The sequence below is a fragment of the Mesoplodon mirus genome (genome assembly GCF_964341445.2).
Source record: "Mesoplodon mirus genome assembly, chromosome: 2".
In the NCBI taxonomy this organism is placed as follows: domain Eukaryota; kingdom Metazoa; phylum Chordata; class Mammalia; order Artiodactyla; family Ziphiidae; genus Mesoplodon; species Mesoplodon mirus.
This window is the reverse complement of record NC_138977.1, coordinates 57525540-57545717: the sequence shown is the minus strand read 5'-3', so window position 1 is coordinate 57545717 and position 20178 is coordinate 57525540. Positions and strand designations below refer to the sequence as shown.

The following is a 20178-nucleotide window of genomic DNA, read 5'->3' as shown; positions in this document are numbered from 1 at the left end:
AACTTAAAATCTCTTTTAAATAACTAATAAGTGAAATAAGAAATCATAACAGGAATTTAAAATATTTAGAATCAGTGGTTAGGATGTAGAAGGTAAGAGCAGACCATTGTATTCACTGTAACAATTACAAAAAAAATGGATAAACTAACAAAATCATATCTCTTTTTAGAGACACTGGAAAGCTACGGATAGAAAGAAGTCTAATGGAACTAAATTCCAGAGCAGAAATAACTCTTTCAAGGTGAGTGGAGATGAGTGACTGCTTTTGTCTCTGAGGGCGTTTGCTGAGTCTGGGCATGGGCTGATAGAGATGCGACTTCTCAGAGCAGAGGCCAACCTGCTCTGACAGGTGCACAGACATGTGCACCTGTCACAAAACATGCACAGCTGGTTTTCCCCACCTGCCTGTGTTCCTTCACAGAATATTTACTATGTGCTGGGCAGTAGAGGAGACTACGGGCTACAGTGGAAATTCAGAGAAAGATTTTTCTGAAATGTTATAAGTTTGGGAAAGAGAAGTCTGCCTGGAGGAGACTTGCAGGTGTCATCTTTGCACTCTCCTTCTGCCTAGCCCCAGATTTATTTATTTCCTTCCTTCCTTTCTTTTATCTTTTGTCCGTGCCGCACTGCATGTGGGATCTCAGTTCCCCGACCAGGGATCAAACCCTCACCCCCTTCACTGGAAGCACAGAGTCTTAACCACTGGACCGCCAGGAAAGTCCCAAGCCCCAGGTTTCTGGTGTCTCCTTGAAAGGAGCTTGTGTGCACGTCTGGTATCCTGGCTTTTGTGGCTGTGGCCCAGAGGGGACATCCCTTGACAGCTTGGCTCTGGTGGCCAGCAGCACTTGTGTTCACAGGTCAACGGGACAACAGCAAACAAAGGAGCAGTTCTTAACTAGCTATCCCCCCTACCCCAGGGCTCAGCGCAGAGGGAGCACATAGAAATGCCCATCTCCCAGTCTTCCCCTGAAAGAGGTAGAGTTGCATACTTTAAAAACTGCTGCCTGGGGGTCTGGCTTCCAATCAGCCTACATCTACATGCTGACTAAGATTCTCCCCTTTGAGTCACAGACAGGTCATAGCACACCCTCAACTGCTGGGGGCCACTAAGAACAAACAAGGCTGCCTTGACAATCACAAAGGCTTGAGAGACAACCAAGAACTAAGGCAGGGTTGAAGGATAAAGTTCATCTCCTACAGGAAGCCACTCTTTCAAGATTGGGTGAGGTGGCTGTTTTATCTAATGCACAGAAACCAACACAGAAAGTCAAAGAAAATGAAGATAACAGAGGAATATGTTCCGAATGAAAGAACAAGATAAAACCCCAGAAAAAGATCTTAATGCAATGGAGATAAGTTATTTACCTGATAAAGAGTTCTAATAATGGTCATAAAGATGCTCATCAAGGTCAGGAGAACAATGCATGAATAAAGTGAGAATTTCAACAAGGAGATAGAAAATATAAGAAAGTACCAAAAAGAAATCACAGAGCTGAATACAATAACTGAACTGAAAAATTCAATAGCAGGGTTCTACATCAGACTAGATGAAGCAAAGAAAGGATTAGCAAACTCAAAGACAGGGGGGTGGAATTCACCCAATCAGAGGAACAAGAAGAAAAAAGAAAGAAAAAGAATGATTTAACAGACATATACAGAATATTCCATCCAAAAGCAGCAGTATACATATTCTTCTCAAGCACACAAGGAACATTCTCCAGAATAGATCATATATTAGGCCACAAAACAAGTCTTAACAAGTTTAAGAAGACTGAAATCATATCAAGCATCTTGTCCATCCACAGTGGTATGAAACTAGAAATCAATTACAAGAAAACTGGAAAATTCACAAATATGTGGAGATTAAACAACATGCTACCAAGCAACCAGGGGTCAAAGAAAAAAATCAAAAGACAAATCAAAAAATATCTTGAGACAAATGAAAATGGAAATTCAATATAGCAAAACTTATGGGGGGAACTTCCCTGGTGGCGCAGTGGTTAAAAATCCGCCTGCCAATGCAGGGGACACGGGTTCGAGCCCTGGTCCGGGAAGATCCCACATACTGCGGAGCAACTAAGCCCCTGTGTCACAGCTACTGAGCCTGTACTCTAGAGCCTGCAAGCCACAACTACTGAGCCCACATGCCACAACTACTGAAGCCCACACACCTAGAGCCTGTGCTCTGCAACAAGAGAAGCCACTGCAATGAGAAGCCCGTACACCACGATGAAGAGTAGCCCCTGCTCACTGCAACTAGAGAAAGCCCGTGCTCAGCAATGAAGACACAATGCAGCCAAAATAAATAAATTAATTAATTTTTTAAAAATCCAAAACTTATGGGATGCAGTAAAAGCAGTTTTAAGGGGGAAGTTTATAGCAAGAAACGCCTACATTACGATACAAGAAAGATCTCAGATAAACAACCTAACTTTACATCTCAAGGAACTAGAAAAAGAAAAACAAATTAGGCCTAAAGTTTATAGAAGGAAGGAAATAACAAAGATCAGAGCAGAAATAAATGAAACTAAAAAGACAATAGAAAAGATCAATGAAACTAAGAGCTGTGTGGGTTTTTTTTCAAGATAAACAAAATAAACAAAACTTCAGCTAGACTCACCAAGAAAAAAAGAGAGAACTAAAGTAAATAAAATCAGGAATGAGAGAGATGTTTTAACTAATACCACAGAAATACAAAGGATCATAAGATTCTACTATGAAAAATCATACGCCAACAAACTGGACAACCTAGAAGTAATAGATAAATTCCTAGAAACATAAAGCTACCAGGACTAAATCATAAAGAAATATAAAATTTGAACAGACCAATAAACCCACATATATATGGTCAATTAACTTATAACAAAGGAGCCAAGAGTATACAGTGGGAAAAGGACAATCTCTTGAACAAATGTTGCTGGGAAAACTGGACAGCCATGTGCCAAAGAATGAAACTGGACCACTATCTTATACTATACACAAAAAATTCAAAATGGATTAAAGACTTGAATGTAAGTTCTAAAACTATAAAACTCCTAGAAGAAACCAGGTTATAATTTCCTTGACATTGGTCTTGGCAATGATTTTTTGGATTTGACGTCAAAAGCAAAGGCAACAAAAAGCAAAGATAAACAAGTGGGACTACATCAAACTAAAAAGCTCTGTATAGTAAAGGAAAAACCATCAGCAAAATGAAAAAGCAACCTATAGGATGGAGAAAGTATTTGTAAATCATATATCTGATAAGGGGTTAATATCCAAATATATAAAGAACACATACTATTCAATAGAAAAAAAAATTTTTTTAAATGGGCAGAGGATCTGAATAGACATTTTTCCAAAGAAGACATACAACAACAAATCAACAACAGATACATGAAAAGGTGTTCAACATCACTAATCAGGGAAATGCAAATTAAAACTACAAAACCATCTCACACCCATTAGAACGGTTATTATTAAAAAACAAAACAAAACAAAACAACCAAGAAATAACAAGTGTTGGAAGGGATATGGAGAAAAGGTAACCTTTCTGCATTGTTGATGGAAATGTAAATCGGTTCAGCTACTAGGGAAAACGGTATGGAGATTCCTCAAAAAATTAAAAATAGAAATGCCGCATGATCCAGCAATTCCACTCCTGTTTAGTTATCTGAAGGATAACTACCATTCCACTACCTTGAAAAGATAATCTGCACTCTCATGTTCACTGCAGCATTATTTACACAGTGAAGACATAGGAACTATCTAAGTACCCATCAGTGGATAAATGGATAAAGAAAATGTGGTATCTATGTGTAATGAAATATTATTCAGCCATAAAAAGAAGGAAACCCTGCCATTTGTGACAACATGGATGGACCTTGAGGGCATTATGCTAAGCTAAATAAATCAGACAGAGAAAGACAAATACCATATGATCTCAATTATGTGTAGAATCTTAAAAATTCATAGATACAGAGAAAAGATTGGTGGTTACCAAAGGTGGGGCATAAAGGGATGGGCAAAATGGGTGAAGGTGGTCAAAAGGTACAAACTACCAGTTATAAGATAAATAACTCCTGGGGATGTAATGTACACCATGACAACTATAGTTAACAATACCATATTGTATATTTGAAAGTTACTAAGAGTAAATTTTTAAAGTTCTCATCACAAGAAAAAAATTGTTAACTAAACTTGTGGTAATCATTTTGCAATATATACATCTATCAAGTCATGTTGTACACCTGAAACTAATACAGTACAATACTATATGTCAATTATATCTCAATAACAATTTTTAAAATACCAATTTGTTTTATGTTGTCATACAATATAAGACATTCTCTTTTATGACTACCCAGTAAAACTGGAAATCAATATAAAAAATAGCGAAAAACATTTTCTCTTAATCTATGCTAGTGATAATTTATTGTGCTCTCCAACTAGTCATGTCTTGTGATATGCCTTTTTCATATAGTATTTTGTGAGAGAGAAAGAGAGAAAGAAAGAGAGGAAGAAAGAAAGAAAGAAAGAGAGAAAGAAAGAAAGAGAAAGAAACAGGAGGAAAGAAAGAAAAACGAATTCTTTGGGTAGGCTTAAAGCACATTAGGTAGCGGCCAGGCAGCCCAGCTTCGTGAAGGCTCTCGGCGCGCCGCGGCCCGCAGGCACCCGGCACGCGCCCGCCCCGCCGCCAGGATGCCCAAGAGGAAGGTCAGCTCCGCCGAGGGGGCGGCGAAGGAGGAGCCCAAGAGGAGATCGGCGAGGTTGTCAGCTAAACCGGCTCCTGCAAAAGTGGAAACGAAGCCAAAAAAGGCGGCAGGAAAGGATAAATCTTCCGACAAAAAAGTGCAAACAAAAGGGAAAAGGGGAGCAAAGGGAAAACAGGCTGAAGTGGCTAACCAAGAGACTAAAGAAGACTTACCTGCAGAAAATGGAGAAACTAAAAATGAGGAGAGCACAGCTTCTGATGAAGCAGGAGAGAAAGAAGCCAAGTCTGATTAATATCACACACCTGGTCCTATCAGTGGTCCCTGTCTCCCTTCTTGTACAATCCAGAGGAATATTTTTATCAACTATTTTGTAAATGCAAGTTTTTTAGTAGCTCTAGAAACATTTTTAAAAAGGAAGGAATCCCACCTCATCCCATTTTTTAAGTGTAAATGCTTTTTTTTAAGAGGTGAAATCATTTGCTGGTTGTTTATTTTTTGGTACAACCAGAAAATAGTGGGATATTGAATATGGGAGGCTTTGATTGTCTTGGGTGTCAGCTTAACATTCCACAGATGGAGGGTAGCTTTTATATCCTGTAATACAAAGCATACTTAATGGCAGTTTGGAGTCAGCTGTGCATTTAATGTCTTAAACACTTTAAATTACTTCTCTTCCCACGTTGTTTTTGGTAGAATTGTTTCCTAAAGCAAACCACTCACCCCTTGATCTTGGCTCTCCTGGGCAGAATTTTTTGCGCTCTGTAACATCTTTGGTCGTGGTAGTCCAGTTCTTCTAGTAACTGTTAATGTGCTGTGAACGATTGACAATTTGAGTATGTAGTGTATATGATATTAAATTGTGAATTAGTGGGACTTAACGGTGTAACAGCATATCAATATTTGAAGATATTGGTACTTGATATCCTGTGAAGGAAAATTTGCCCCCAAATTTTAAGCTGGAAAGTCACTGGAATAACTGTTGAGAAAAGAATCACAACTACATGATTTTTTTAGGTTTTTGGTACGTATGTTGAGAATTGTGTACAAATTGAAATGTCTGTGTACTGATCCTCAAAACAACCAATAAAATCTCAATTATGAAAATTTCTTGAAGCACATGAAAAAAAAAAAAAAAAAAAAAAAAGCACATTAGGTAAAACTCATAGAAGAAAACATAAGGGTAAAACTTCTTGGCCTTGAGTTAGGCAGTGGTTTTCTAGATATAACACCAAAAGCACAAACAGAAGGAATAATAAATCAGACTTTGTGAAAATTATAACTTATATGCTTCAAAGGACACTATCAAGGAAATGAAAAGACAACTCACCAAAATGGGAGAAATTATTGATAAACCATACATCTGAAAACAGTCTAGAATTCAGAATATATAAAGAACACTTAAAACTCAACAATAAGAAGAGGAATAACTAATTTTTTTAAATGTGCTAAGGATTTTAGTAGACATGTCTCCAAAGAAGATACACAAATAGTCAACAAGCACATAATAAGATGCTCAATATCATTAGTCACTAGGGAAATGAAAATCTAAACCATAGTGAGATATTACTTCATACCAACTAGGATGGCTATAATCAAAAAGACTGATACTAACAAGCGTTGGTGAGGATGTGGTGGTGTGATGCCACACCACACCACACCACACACACACACACACACACTGCTATGGTGGGAAGGTAAAGTGATACAGCCACTTTGGGAAACAATTTTAAAGTTCCTCAGAAAGTTAAAACTTAGAATTACCATTTGGCCTAGCAATTGCATCTCTACATATACATCCAGGTGAATCAAAATCATATGTCCACACAAGAACTTATTTTAAAAAGTCATAGTAACATTATTCATAATAGCGAAATGTAGAAGCAAGCATATGTCCACCAACTTATGAATGGATAAACAAAATGTTGTATATACATACAATGGAATTATTTGGCATTTAACAGGAATAAGTTCTGATACATGCTACAACATGAATGAATACCTTGAAAACATTATGCTAAGCGAGGAAGTCAGACCCAAGAGGGCACATATTGTCTGATTCCATGACATGGAAATTTCAAAATAGGCAAATCCATAGAGTCAGAAAGTTGATTAGTTGTTGCCAGGGGCTGGGGGTTAGAAGAAACGGGAGTGACCTGCTAATGGGTATGGAGGTTTTAGGATGAAAATGTTCAGGGATTATATACTGGTGATGGTTGCACAACTTGTTAATGCTCTAAAAACCACTGAATTTTATACTTTAAAATGGCGCATGTTATGTTACATGAATTACATATAAATCTAAAAAATTTATGCAAATATATTTTAAAAAGACAAAATGGATAAATTCTGGGAAAAATACAATCTACCAACTTGATTAAGAAAAAATGGAAAGCCTGCATAATCTTATTATTCAAAAAAATTGAAGCAGTAATTAAAAATCTTACCCCAAAGAAAATAAAAGGCCCAAATGGTTTTATAGGTGAGTTCCACAAAACTTTCAATGAATTCTTCCAGAGATTAAAAACTCATTCTATGAGGCTAGTATAACCCTACAAAAACAAGACAATGACAGTACAAAAAAGAAAGTTTATAAGCTCATTCCACTTATAAAGATGCAGAGGTTCTAAATAAAATATTAGCAAATCAAATCTAACAGTTATAAAAACAGTAATGAACCACGACCAAGATGGGTCTATCTCAGGGCTGCAGGGATGGTTTAATATTATTAAACTAATAGATAGTACTCATTATTGTAAGCAATTGAGAAAAAATTAAGATATATCAATAGACATAGTAAAATAATTTGATAAATTTCAATACCTGATCATGGGAAAAGAAAGTCTTCATAAACTATGATCGAAAGAGAACTTATTTACTCTGATAAAAGTTACTCCTAAGAAAATACACAAAAGTTATTCTAAATGAGGAAATGTTTGGGTATACCCTATAAAAATCAGGCGTAAGACAAAGATGCTCACTAACATCACTTCACTTCGACATTGCACTGTATGATTTAGATGGCGTAAATAAGACAAGAAGAAAATTAAAAGTGAAAAGAGTAGAAAGGAAGAAATAAAACTGTTATTATTTGTGGATTATATGATTGTCAATACATAAAATTCAAAATAATCTAAATAACTAGAAATAATAAGATATTCCTAAATTTGATAATTGCACTGTGGTTTTGTTGTTCCCAATAAATACATGATGACTTTATTCGGGGTAAAGGGTCATGATCTTTGCAATTTACTCTTAAAGTCAATTGCATTTCTTTGCATCAGCAACCAAACAATTAGAAACTAAAAAAAAATTTAAAGGACTTAATTTATAATCACAACAAAACTACGAACTACCTAAAAATCAACCTAAGATTAAAAAAAAGTGAAAGACCTATATAGGAAATTACAAAGCTTTTTGGAAAACATCAGGGAAGACATAATCAAAAAAGAGACATCCCGTGTTAATGACTAGGAAGAATTAACAGTTTAAAGAGATCATTCTCCCCATATTGACCTACAGATGCAATACAACAGCAATACAATTACCAGAACAGCTCTTTCTTAACATCAGTCCTAAGAGACTGACAACCTACTAAGGTACTTTTAAAGAAATCAACATTCTAAGCCAGACAATGACAAATACTATATGATTTCATTTATGAGTGGAGCTTAAAGAAACAAAATGGTTCAACTAGTTTGGAAAATAATTTGGCTTTTGCCTAAAAATTTAACCAAATGACCTAGCTTTTCCATTCTGAGGTATTTACCCAAGAGAAATGAAAGTATATATCCATATAGAGACTTGTATGTATACAATGTTCATAGCTGTTTTATTTTTAATAGCCAAAAACTATTGGCTATTGGAAACAACCCAAATACCCATGAAAAGGTGAATGGATAAACAAACTGTGGTATATTAACACGATGGAATACTCAGCAATAAAAGGAATGGACACTTCGTACTTGCAACAGCATGAGTGAGTCTCAAAATAAGTATGCTGAGTGAAAGAAGCTAGATCAAAAAAGTGTACCAATGTATGCTTCCATTTATATAAAATTCTAAAAAATGCAAAAGAAATTATATTAAAAACAAAGCAAATCAGTAGTTACCCAAGTATGAAGGAGGAAGAGAGGGGCAGGAAGCAGGGATTACAAAGGGTCACAGGGAAACTTTTGGTGGTTAATGTTCATTATCTTGATTGTGGTAATGATGTCATCAAATTGTATCAAATTATACACTTTAAATATATGCAATTTACTATATGTCAAGGAAAAACTCTTGTTGTAGCTTGACTCTAAGAGAACAGAATAATTCCTTTCAGAGAGAAAATCCTTCTATTTCTCTCAAAGGTGTTCATCCAAACACCTCAACAGGCCTTTTTGTTTGGGAAAGGTGTGGTCCCTTGGGCTGCCCTAGGAGTGGATTGAGACCATAGGAGAGTCACTTACTCTGTAAAATAAAACTATAGGAAGTTTTCATTTTATGGAGGAGTCCAGAATTCACAGAAGAGAAGAGGAGAAAGAAGTCTCCAGAGAAACCGGGAAGAATCCATAAAACATGTAGCCAGCAGAGCCTATGGAGAAAGATGGCCAGTGAGAAGTTCTCTGGGGCAGGGATGGTCATAGAACTTTGATATCTAGTATTTCATATTTAAGTTTTTTCCTGGGAATTCCCTGGTGGTCCAGTGGTTAGGACTTGGCACTCTCACTGCCAGGGCCCAGGTTCAATCCCCGATCGGGGAACTAAGATCCCCGTAAGCCGCGTGGCATGGCCAAAAAAAAATTAAAAAGTAAAAAAGTAAAATAGTTTCCTATTGTGTGACGTAGTCCCCTTCCACAATCCCCAAACCTTTAGTTAAGTCTGTTCCTGCCACTGGCCTTGAGTTAATGGTGTTTTGGGAATCAAAAAGAGACAGTTCCACATAGCCGGCAAAACAGAGAGGAAGTAGCTGCAGGAATTGTGGGATCAATTAAGATGGGGGGAAGCAAACTGGAGACAGGAATTAGAGGAGTAACGGGAAGATATAAGCATTCCCTCCAGGAATTGCTAGGGTGGGAGAGAGACCTCTCTGTAGTAAGTGGGATGGAGAAATAAGCCATCTTATTTAAGTATTAAAGGAAACGGTGGCTTCCCTGGTGGCTCAGTGGTTGAGAGTCCGCCTGCCGATGCAGGGGACACGGGTTTGTGCCCCAGTCCGGGAAGATCCCACATGCCGCGGAGCGGCTAGGCCTGTGAGCCATGGCCACGGAGCCTGTGCTCCGCAACAGGAGAGGCCACAACAGTGAGAGGCCCGCGTACTGCAAAAAAAAAAAAAAAGGAAAGGGTGACTGACTCCAGGAACTGGTGAACTTGGGAACATCCAGTTAAACTTTGAACATACTTTGTGAAAGGCCACTTTAGACCATGCTACCTACCACAGAGGTGACTTGTTAGGAACTGGGCCACAAAGAGACCATGATGTGAGTGGTAGACACTGGAATTGTCCTTTGTGCTGTTAGTCCATCCCTGTTCTTTAGGTCAATCCCTCAAGCCATGCTGATTCCAAATTGTCAATAACCTACCTTTCTCCCTATCTCTTTCCTTCTCATTAGGAAAAACAAAAACAAAACAAAAAAAACCCTGGAAGATATTTTTTAGTATTTTCACTGTCTTCCCAGCTTCATTCCTTCCCTGGCTGGACCAGAAAAGAATCCAACTCTTCTAATCGCCTCTCCTATTTCACTCCAGATATGAGCTACCAGATTCCCCTGTTATTACCCAACCTCTCCCAAGTCCCCTCCTTTCTCTAATAAAATATGGTTCACCAGGAATTTCAACTGTGAAACGGCAAGAGAGGGAATATCAAGATGTCAGAGGTGGAAGGAAGGGGTTGTGAGAAATGCATTTCCCCCAGTTGCCAGTCATTAGCCAGCCATATGTTTGGACAGTAGGCTTGGAGGGACCTTAATGTTGATCATACCCATAAGACGGGCCCCCAACAATGGTTACCGACCTTAACGCACCACCTCACACGTGTACAAATGGCTCATAGCTTGTCCACATGTCCACAGTTTAGCTTGTGTTGTTCACATAACCATGTTAGGCTGTTATAAAGTCTCCTTTTGCACATGAGGAAATTGAAGCTCAGGAGGGTTCAACAGCACCCCTAGTTCTTCTGAATCCAAGCATACTGCCTCTCTGCCATCTAAGATGCTATCCCTAAATGTGCCAGTTCTATTAGGACATTCTGATCAGAGATGATTAACCTGGGCCCCATGGTGAGGGGTCGGGGGGAGGGGGGACTCTCAAAGCGAGGAGTTCATAAACTTCTCTGGGAAAGAGTTTCAACTTTATTTCAATCATCTCTAATTGAAATTTAGCCTCTCCATCCATTATGAATGTGGGCAGCAAACCACAGTAGTTTTAGCAGCACCTGTAACTTTGTCTCCAGTGGGAACCATGCAAGTTTTCATATACGTGCTGTTGTTACAAATGTCTCAAAATACTGTTTACACTCATCAGGAAAATTATGATTGTTATTAGGTTCCTGCTGGAACTTGTCATAGAATGCATTAACAAATAAGCACATCTATTACCATACTACCACTTTAATATTCTAATAACTGTAATTCACTACCACTGACTTCCTTTGTAATCCTAGGTATTTAATGCATAGCTAGTGGGAAGCAGCCGCATAGCACAGGGAGATCAGCTGGGTGCTTTGTGACTGCCTGGAGGGGTGGGATAGGGAGGGTGGGAGGGAGGGAGACGCAAGAGGGAAGGGATATGGGAACAGATGTATATGTATAACTGATTCACTTTGTTATAAAGCAGAAACTAATAAAAAATAAAAAATAAAAAAAAAGAAAATTTCATTTAAAAAGTGAAAAAAATAAAAACATTCTGAGAAAGGATCCATAGATTTCACAAGATTGCCAAAGGGGTTTACGGTGCACATGCACACACACAAAGATTGAGAGTTCCTGATCTAAAGGATGCAGGTCATGGTCACAAATTGTGTTCATTTTGTTCCTGTTTACCATACTGTACTGCATATATTTATATGTCTTTCCTTCCCTGTTAGCCTGTGAGTTCTCACAAAGCAGGAATGGTACCTTACATTTCATTGGGCCCTCAGTGCCTAGAACAGGGCTTAGCATTTGTTGAACTATCATTTATAGAGTGTCTACTGTGTATAAGGCCCACGTGCCACTGGGTGAGAAAGAAGAATGGAGTGATTCAAAGGAGAGCAATAATCCATTCACGTCCTTGTTTTAGCATTTATTCATTCATTCATTTAGAGAATTGTCCAATGGCTACTCAATGCCAGCCACTGTGGTAGGCTCTGGGGACAACAGGAAAAATGAGACCCAAGTCCTTATTCTCATGGAGTGCCCATTCCAGCTAATGGAAAGAAGAGGAAACAAGATTTCTGAAGACAGACAAGTGGGAATGAGGTCATTTGTTCTGGAGGGTCAGAATCATGGGGAAAATCTAGTTCTTAAATCTATATTCATCAGCTCTTTCAAGCCAAAAGGTTACTGGCAGAGAGACACCACAGGGGTAGAAAATGTAGATGATCATGAAGCCCTTCCTAAGAGGATGTCTGTGGGATCTGCATGAGGACAGTTTACCTGGTTGCATGGTTGCTGGTCTTGCCTAGTAAACTTTGAGAAGAAGTTAGTCCTCCATTGCCCCGGGTGTTTCAGGGGCTGGCCTGTCCAAACACAGCAAAATGGATGTCTGCCCTCTCTGCAGTTCCGTTCTGGTTCAAGGATTCTATGATGCTATCAATTAGTCAGAATGTGCAAGATTGCCTAGATACCTTGGGATAGATACCTTGGGGCTTCTCTTTCTTGTAAGAGACCAAAACTGAAAAACAAGTAGGCCAGGTGACCTTGAACCTACCAAACATGTGCTGAAAGACCAGGTTGTAGGAGAATGTGGTGGTGCAACTCCCTGAATCTCTGGGCCAGATCATCCATCCAGGTAGGATGGCAAAGGGAGAGACCCCCCAGCAGAACCAGGAGAGAGAGGGACTTGGAGCTGGGGGTGTCTTACCGAGGAACAGGAGAACTGGGGAAAGATAACAAGGACAACAAGGTTTGGGGTTGACTAAGACAAAATCTGTTAAGGTGAAACATTTCCCCAAGGAAGCATAACCTCAAAATACAAAAAGATAATTTTAACAAATCCACACAACAGCTCTGCAGAGAGGTATAACTCTAAAATACAAAAAAGTTCATTTTGGTAAATCTAGAACCTGTCCACAACAGTATCTCCATACCTGTTTCATAAATGTATGAAAAAATATTTCCTAGGGAACCTCAGCCCCCTCATCTGTCCCCAGTCTCAGCTGGTCTCTCTTACCCTCCTCCAGCCTCCTCCATTCTGTCTGTCTGAACATCCTGCTTCAGCAAATGGTGACAATTAGCACTAGGAATAAGTACATAAATCAGAATAAATCAACCTGGATGATCTGAAATATTATTCTTTTCAGTTTGTTTCCCATGATAATGGTCTCCACTTTTTCTAAGAAAAATTTCTTGGAACACTTTATTTCAATCATGCCTCCATCCAGTAAGTATTTAATAAGAATGGCACAGCAGGGCTTCCCTGGTGGCGTAGTGGTTGAGAGTCCGCCTGCCGATGCAGGGGACACGGGTTCGTGCCCCGATTCGGGAAGATCCCACATGCTGTGGAGCGGCTAGGCCCATGAGCCATGGCCGCTGAGCCTGTGCGTCTGGAGCCTGTGCTCTGCAGCAGGAGAGGCCACAACAGAGAGAGGCCCGCGTACCGCAAAAAAAAAAAAAAAAAAAAGCAATAGCTGTAGGATCATGTGGTAAATGCCCAGTCACAGGAAGTATTCATTTAAATGAAATTCCGATCATCTATCAAAGATATTATAGAAGATATTCCATATATTTTTCCCCTGTTGGTAAGAAGTTTGAACTAAATAGATGCTGTCAGCAACTTCTGACTCTATGGGTCCCTCATTCCACCAACAGATCATGAAGTTACCAAGCAAGCCTCCCAGATGAAATATTAAAACCTCATGCAGATTCTTGGGAAATCAAATATTTTTATTCATTTACTGGATTTCATATACCTAACGGTCCTTAAAACAACTATCATCAGCAGTGACAAAAACCACATGTAAAATGATAACAGGTGCCCCAAACAGCACCCTCCCCATCACACACGTTTACTGAGAAACAAAATCCTACAGGGTGCTGATATAACTCACTTTAAGCATGAAAAGTTTCCTACAGGCCTCCCTGGCAATCAATGCTTCTTCATCCTGGGGCTGAATACTCCAAAGTTTTTGTTCTCTCTTCACGCTTGAAGTCAACATGACAAGTTAATGACAAGTTAGATTAGATCTCCAGTTGATTAAGCCCCTATCCCTCTCAAATGTGCATCTACAAGTAGATGGCTCAATCTACTACAAGCAATGGCTGAAGCATCCCAGTGGGGAATTCAGCCAGCCAGGCCACATGGGCAGATTGTGTATTTGTTTCCGAGCCCAGCAGCCACAGGACCCAAAGCCATAGAGAACTAACAGCTCAGGTCTCAACTGAAAGACGCTAAAAGGGGATCTCTTGGGCCCAATGCTTTGATTTTGTAAGTTGGCCCATCTTTGGTCCAAACATGCCAAATAGAGATGTCACTTAATGCCCTTGAAAACCAGTAACAAAATACTAAGAGTACCCAAGAACCTGGGGTTCTCTTTTGGCTATCCAGAAGGTGAAGTCAGCCAGAAGCTTGCCTGCTAGTCTCTGACCAACTCATCTGCCAGAGGAAAGGCTGGTCAGTATCCAAGGCACATGCGGCCCAACCCCAAGGGGTTCCTAGTTCTCCCTCTGTGCCTGCTGTAACCTCTTGGCCACAGCAGTGATCAGAGCTGCTCCCTTTCCACTCCCATCTTCTGACAACATGAATGTCACATCACATCGAGGAGCTAGTTCTTTCACAGTTTCCTGCAATATCCGAGAAAAGCTATAAAAAAGAAAAAGAGAAACATCATCAGCACTTAGTTGTAGCATGTATCAGTACTTCCTTCCTTTTTATGAGTAATATTCCATTGCATAGATGGAAAATAGATTGCTTATTCATTCATCAGTTGATGGTGAGAATGTAAATTGGTGCAGCCATTATGGAAAACAGTATGGAGGCTTCTCAAAAAATTAAAAATAGAACTACCATATGATCCACTAATTCCACTCCTGGGTATTCATCCAAAGAAAACAAAAACACTAATTAGAAAAGATATATGCATTCCTATGTTCATGGCAGCATTATTTACAATAGCCAAGATATGGAAGCAACCCAAGTGCCCATCAATACATGAATGGATAAAGAAGATATGGTATATATATACACAATGGAATATTACTCAGCCATAAAAAGAATGAAATCTTGCCATTTGCAAAAAGATGGATGGACCTAGAGAGTATTATGCTAAGTGAAATAAGTCAGACAGAGAAAGGCAAATACTACATGATTTCATTTATATGTGAAATCTAAAAAACAAAACAAATGAACAAACAAAACAGAAACAGAGTTACAGATACAGAGAACAAACTACTGGTGATTGTCACAAGGGAGGGGACTAGAGGGTTGGGCAAAATAGATGAAGGGTATAAAGAGGCACAAACTTCCAGTTATAAAATAAGTCGGGGGATATAATATACTGCATAGAGAACATAGTCAATAATATTGCTATAACTTTATACAGTAACAGATGGTTACTAGACATGTGGTGACCAATTTGTAATGTATATAAATGTCAAATAACTATGTTGTATACCTAAAACTAATATAATATTGCATGTCAACTGTACTTCAATTAGAAAAAAAAAGATTTGGGAAGTTGCTCTCTTTACAATGTTAAGTTTTACAATCCACTAGCATGGGATATTTTTCCATTTATTTAGGTTTTCTTTATTTCAACAACGTTTTGTAGTTTTCAATGTACAAGCCTTACACTTCTTTTATTAAATTTATTACTAAGTATTTTATTCTTTCTGATGTTATTTTCTTAATTTCATTTTCAGATTATTCATTGTTAATGCATAGAAATGCAAATGATTTTTGTACACTGATCTTGCATCCTGAAACCTTGCTGAATTTGTTTCTTAGTTCCTTCCAATCGTTTTTTGCAGATTCCTTAGGATTTCTATATACAAAACCATGTCATCTGCAAAGATAGTTTTAGTTTTGCCTTTCCAATATAGATGTCTTTTATTTCTTTTTCTTGCCTAACTGCCTTGTGTAGACTCATCCTTGATTTTCTGCTTGAGGTCACATATTTTTGGTCTGGTTCCTATAAGCCTCTCCCTTGAATCAAAACTTGACTGAGAGACAAAAACACACACCATCTGGAGGCAGTACAATGTTGAACAGCAGTGGCAAGAGTGGACATCCTTGTCTTGATCCTAATTTTAAGGGAAAAGCATCCAGTGTCTCACCCGTAAGTATGATGTCAGCTGTGGGTTTTTCATAGATGATTTTATCAGATTAAAGAAGCTCCCTTATTCCTAGTTTGTTGAGTGCTCTGATCACGAAAGGTGCTAGATTTTATCAACTGCTTTGTCTGCACCTATTGAAATGATCATGTGGTTTCTGTCCCTTGGTCAGGTCTTGGTTCAAAGGAAGAGGCTTGTAGGAACCACACCAAAAATATGTGACCCCCAAGGGGAAAACCAAGAAAAGATATTAGTCAGTTATTCTGGATAATTAGTCAGCATCACAAGAAGGGCTAAGGATCAAGGATTACAGTAATAATATGTTTATGTATACATTTCAGCATAATTGGAAATTTTTATAAGCTTGCTAATACCTTTCTTCATTGCCAAAACAAAATATAAAACACTAAATAAAAGCTTTCATTGCCATCTTTTTGATGTGCCACGTAGTCTACAGACACTATTTGACTTAATTCTCCTGACAACCTATGGGGTAGGTATGATTTTTGTCACCATTTTAGAGATAAAGAATTAGGGTCAAAGGGGGTAAGAAACTGGCTCTGGGCCCCCCAGCTTCTAAGTGGTGGAGCCAGGATTCAAACTCACTCTTAATCCTTCTGCCTCCTGACTCTGAGCTCATACTTGTCACATGCTCTGTACTGTGCAAAACAGTCAGTTCTCGTTGCTCCCTGTGAGGTCAGGTGAGACTGTGTTAATAATAATTACTTGTATTTACTGAGCACTGTGTAAAGCACTTTTCATGTAGGAACTCACTCAATCCTGATGCAGGCCTAGGAGGTAGAGATTATTACTGCCTGCCTGTTACAGATGAGGAGCCTGGAGTTCAGAGAGGGTGGTGAACACCCCACATCATAGCACTAGGAAGCAGAGCCCCCAGGGCCTGCACTTTGTCTGTCAGATTCACCAGGGTCCACACTCAGCCTCAGCATCCCCACCCCTGCCTCTCTGGAGCACTCACTGCGGGTGCAGCTTGTACAGGGTGCCATCCACACCCACGGTGATCTTCAGGTGCTCAAACCCCTGGTCTTCCCTCCTTTTCTCCACGATGGCAGCCAGGCCAGCGCCGTAGAGCTCGGCCGCCCGCCGGGACACAGCTCCGCACACCTCCTTCACCACGATGCTGTCCTCACACGTGCTGTCCAGGCCAAGCTGCTGCAGGATCTTCCTGACCTGGAGGAGGGCCAGCCGATCGCTGCAGGCAAGCAGAGCAGGATGTCAGGACCTATTCCTGGCGCCCTAGAACCTGCTCCGCAGGGCTCACGGGCCCCCATCCCTAGATGCTCAAGCAGGAGGGAGAAGAAAATGATCCAAGCAATGGTAAGATTGGAGCAGGATGCCTTAGAAGCTGAGATTCAAGAAGGTCTGCCACCCCCAGGAAGTCCCATCATCTTTAAAGAATAAAGTGTGAGCACATCATCTTTTCAGAATCAAAAGAGGATCATTTTTTAGCCTAAGCTAATTCCTGTGTAACCATTTAGGAACCTCGGGGCCCAGACAGGCTGCTGGACCCTCAGCTGGGTGCTGTGGTCCTGATACAGCTGGAGAGAGGGAGCAACCCCAGGAGGCAACCCTATGCCCAGCCAGGCCCTTACTCTTTTTATTTTTAAATTTCAAATCTGCCGGAACCTGGTGTGACCGCGGCACATCCAACATAGGGCCTGTCACATCAAGCAGGTGAAATTGATCATGAGTCACCTTTCAATTTGAGACAAGAACTTGGTTTCAAAGATGCCCCTGGTCCGGAGACGCTCTGAAATCTGCCCTCTGAAGAGGAGACCCTGCTTGGTCAAGTCAATCAGGATCTGCCGCACGATCTCCCCCAGGTACATCCCACTGGTCATTTTCTCGTATCTGTTTAGAGAAGAGGGATGAGGTTGGCGAAGGCAGGAAAATCAGTGCTGCTGAGTGGTTCCCGAAAGGATCACGAGTCAGAGTGTGGAAGGCATGCCACTGGCATCCACCAGCTGCCTGGGTTGCAGTGGGTCAGAGTGGGCAGCAGGCCCAGAGAAGTGCATGCAGGAGACAGTATGATGTGGGAAGACCAGGCTTTGGAGCCATATTGAGCAAGAACTAGGTCCCAGCTCTGCCACACCTTAGCTGCATGACCTGAGCAAGCACTTTAAACCATCATCTATAAAACAGGGAGCAAAACCCTGACCCCACAAGACTGTTGGGAGGCAACCGTCTGGTGCACAGTAGACACTAAGCTAAAGTGAGTCCCTTTCCTGGTCCCAAAGCTAGCTCTCCTTGGCTTTGTATTTGAAGAAATCTGTTCCACTAGAGCTTCTGTTCCATGAGATAACACATTTAAACTGTATGCACACACCAAGGGTGGTCCAAAATGTTAGCTCCCTTCCCCCTTTCTATCAGGCTGTGAGCTCCAAGGTGGAAGGTGCAAGAGAAAAAGGAGCTTTGCAACTGACAGGCACTGATCAGGCACGCTGCCCAGCTATGTGTGACAGTATTAGTAACGATGATGCAGAGCTGGACTGCCACTGCCTGCAGGGTCAAATGGAAATCTGAGTGTGCCTGAGACTCACGTGCGGGACTTGTGTTCTCTTAACTGCTCAGGACCTCATCAGTCCAAAGAACTAACACTTAGACAAATAATGGTGACAGCAGGTGAATTCAAGTATGTTGCCCCCTTAAACTCTCACTCCAAAAACGTGAGCTTCCAGTGGATTCAGACATAAAACTTGGATGCCCCAACTTGCGATTTAGAGATAAGGCCCTTTGTTAAGGTCCCTTGTGTTTTGGTCCCTGGTTCAGCTGGGCTTACCACAATTCACCTGCCTCCCACTTACAAAGACTAGTGCCAAAGGAAGATGAGGGACCACCAGGGCTGGTCTTGGTCTTGTCAAGCCTCTTCCTATTGAGTTTTCTCAGTTCAACAGTCAGCAAGGCACCTGTGGCCCAGGCATCCCATTACATTTCCTATCTGCTCAACTCTTCCACTTGGATATCAGGATAAATGTACATTTTCATCTTATTTTATATAGTAAGACACTGGGTTTAGTTGTGACAAAGACCGTATGGCCTGACAGTAAAGCATTTACTATCTGGTCCTTTACAGAAAAAGTTTGCCAACCCCTGTCATAATGGATGGGCTCAGGCTAATGATCAATCCACCATATGCTAGCTCTATCCCTGTCTACCCCTTTCTCTCCTATTCAAGAAGGTATGTGAGAATGCAAGTGAAAATGTACTGTTTTGTGTTTTTTTTAAACCATCATTATTTTCAGTATTTTTAGTACGGTTATCAATCGGAATACACCTCACAAAGTGATTGTGACCCATGCTGGAACACAACGTCATGGCTGAGAACCAGGACTCCCATCCATCACCTGCAGCCACTTCCCCACCCCCAGAACAACAGAGATCACCAACCTGGCAGCCTGCTCTTGAAAGACTAAGGATGTTGACCGCTAAACTGGACCTACTAGAAGCCCATCTTGAGAGGGCCCAGTAAGTCACCATGTCCCAGCTCTGTGACACCCAGTCCACAGTGAATGGACTTTTTGACAACCTCTGCCTCACTGCCACAGCCACCACTAAACCTTATGGTAGATTGTGGTGATTAGAAAAAGGCTCACCTTCTTTCTCTTTGTTGGAAATTTGTCATAACTTTATGCTTTTGTTCAAATAAGACATTTCACTAACATCTGATGGAGAGTTGTCATAAATATACAAACTATGGTGTCTGTAACATGAAAATGGCGCCCCCTTAGATCTGCTGAAGTCGTACACTGCACAACCTGCATAAGTGCACACATCTGCCCTCCTCACCTCTGTTTGCCAGGATTCAAGGACCCCTCGTCCACCTCCTTGTCATACTGGGTCCGGATGTCATCTAGGCAGCCATTATCTCCAAATCCTCCCCACTCCGTGTTTATGCACATCTTCCCTTCATCCCCTTCCACCAGTTCAATGTTCCTCATCTCCTCCATGTAGCACATGTTGCTGCCTGTTCCTAAAAGGTCAAGATGGGACTTTAGTCTTCAAAAGACACCACTACA

The 20178-nt window shown here is 40.4% G+C and overlaps 2 protein-coding genes across 2 annotated transcripts in view; one reads left to right on the top strand and one right to left on the bottom strand.

Moving 5' to 3' along the window:
- The first annotated feature begins 4662 nt into the window (after nt 1–4662).
- On the top strand, nt 4663–5807 carry LOC309817174 (non-histone chromosomal protein HMG-14). Its single transcript, XM_082645244.1, has one exon. It carries the CDS (start codon nt 4681–4683, stop codon nt 4984–4986), a length of 306 nt encoding a protein of 101 aa, XP_082501370.1. The 5' UTR covers nt 4663–4680; the 3' UTR covers nt 4987–5807.
- A 7933-nt stretch (nt 5808–13740) lies between these two features.
- The window catches only part of HKDC1 (hexokinase domain containing 1), a 47417-nt gene continuing 40979 nt past the window's right edge, over nt 13741–20178 (bottom strand). Inside the window, exons 15-18 of the mRNA XM_082645257.1 lie at nt 19949–20132; nt 17858–18013; nt 17121–17354; nt 13741–14672 (exon numbers count right to left, since the gene is read on the bottom strand). Coding sequence (XP_082501383.1) covers nt 14525–14672; nt 17121–17354; nt 17858–18013; nt 19949–20132 — 722 coding nt within the window. The 3' untranslated portion in view covers nt 13741–14524. The remainder of the gene's footprint in view (nt 14673–17120; nt 17355–17857; nt 18014–19948; nt 20133–20178) is intronic.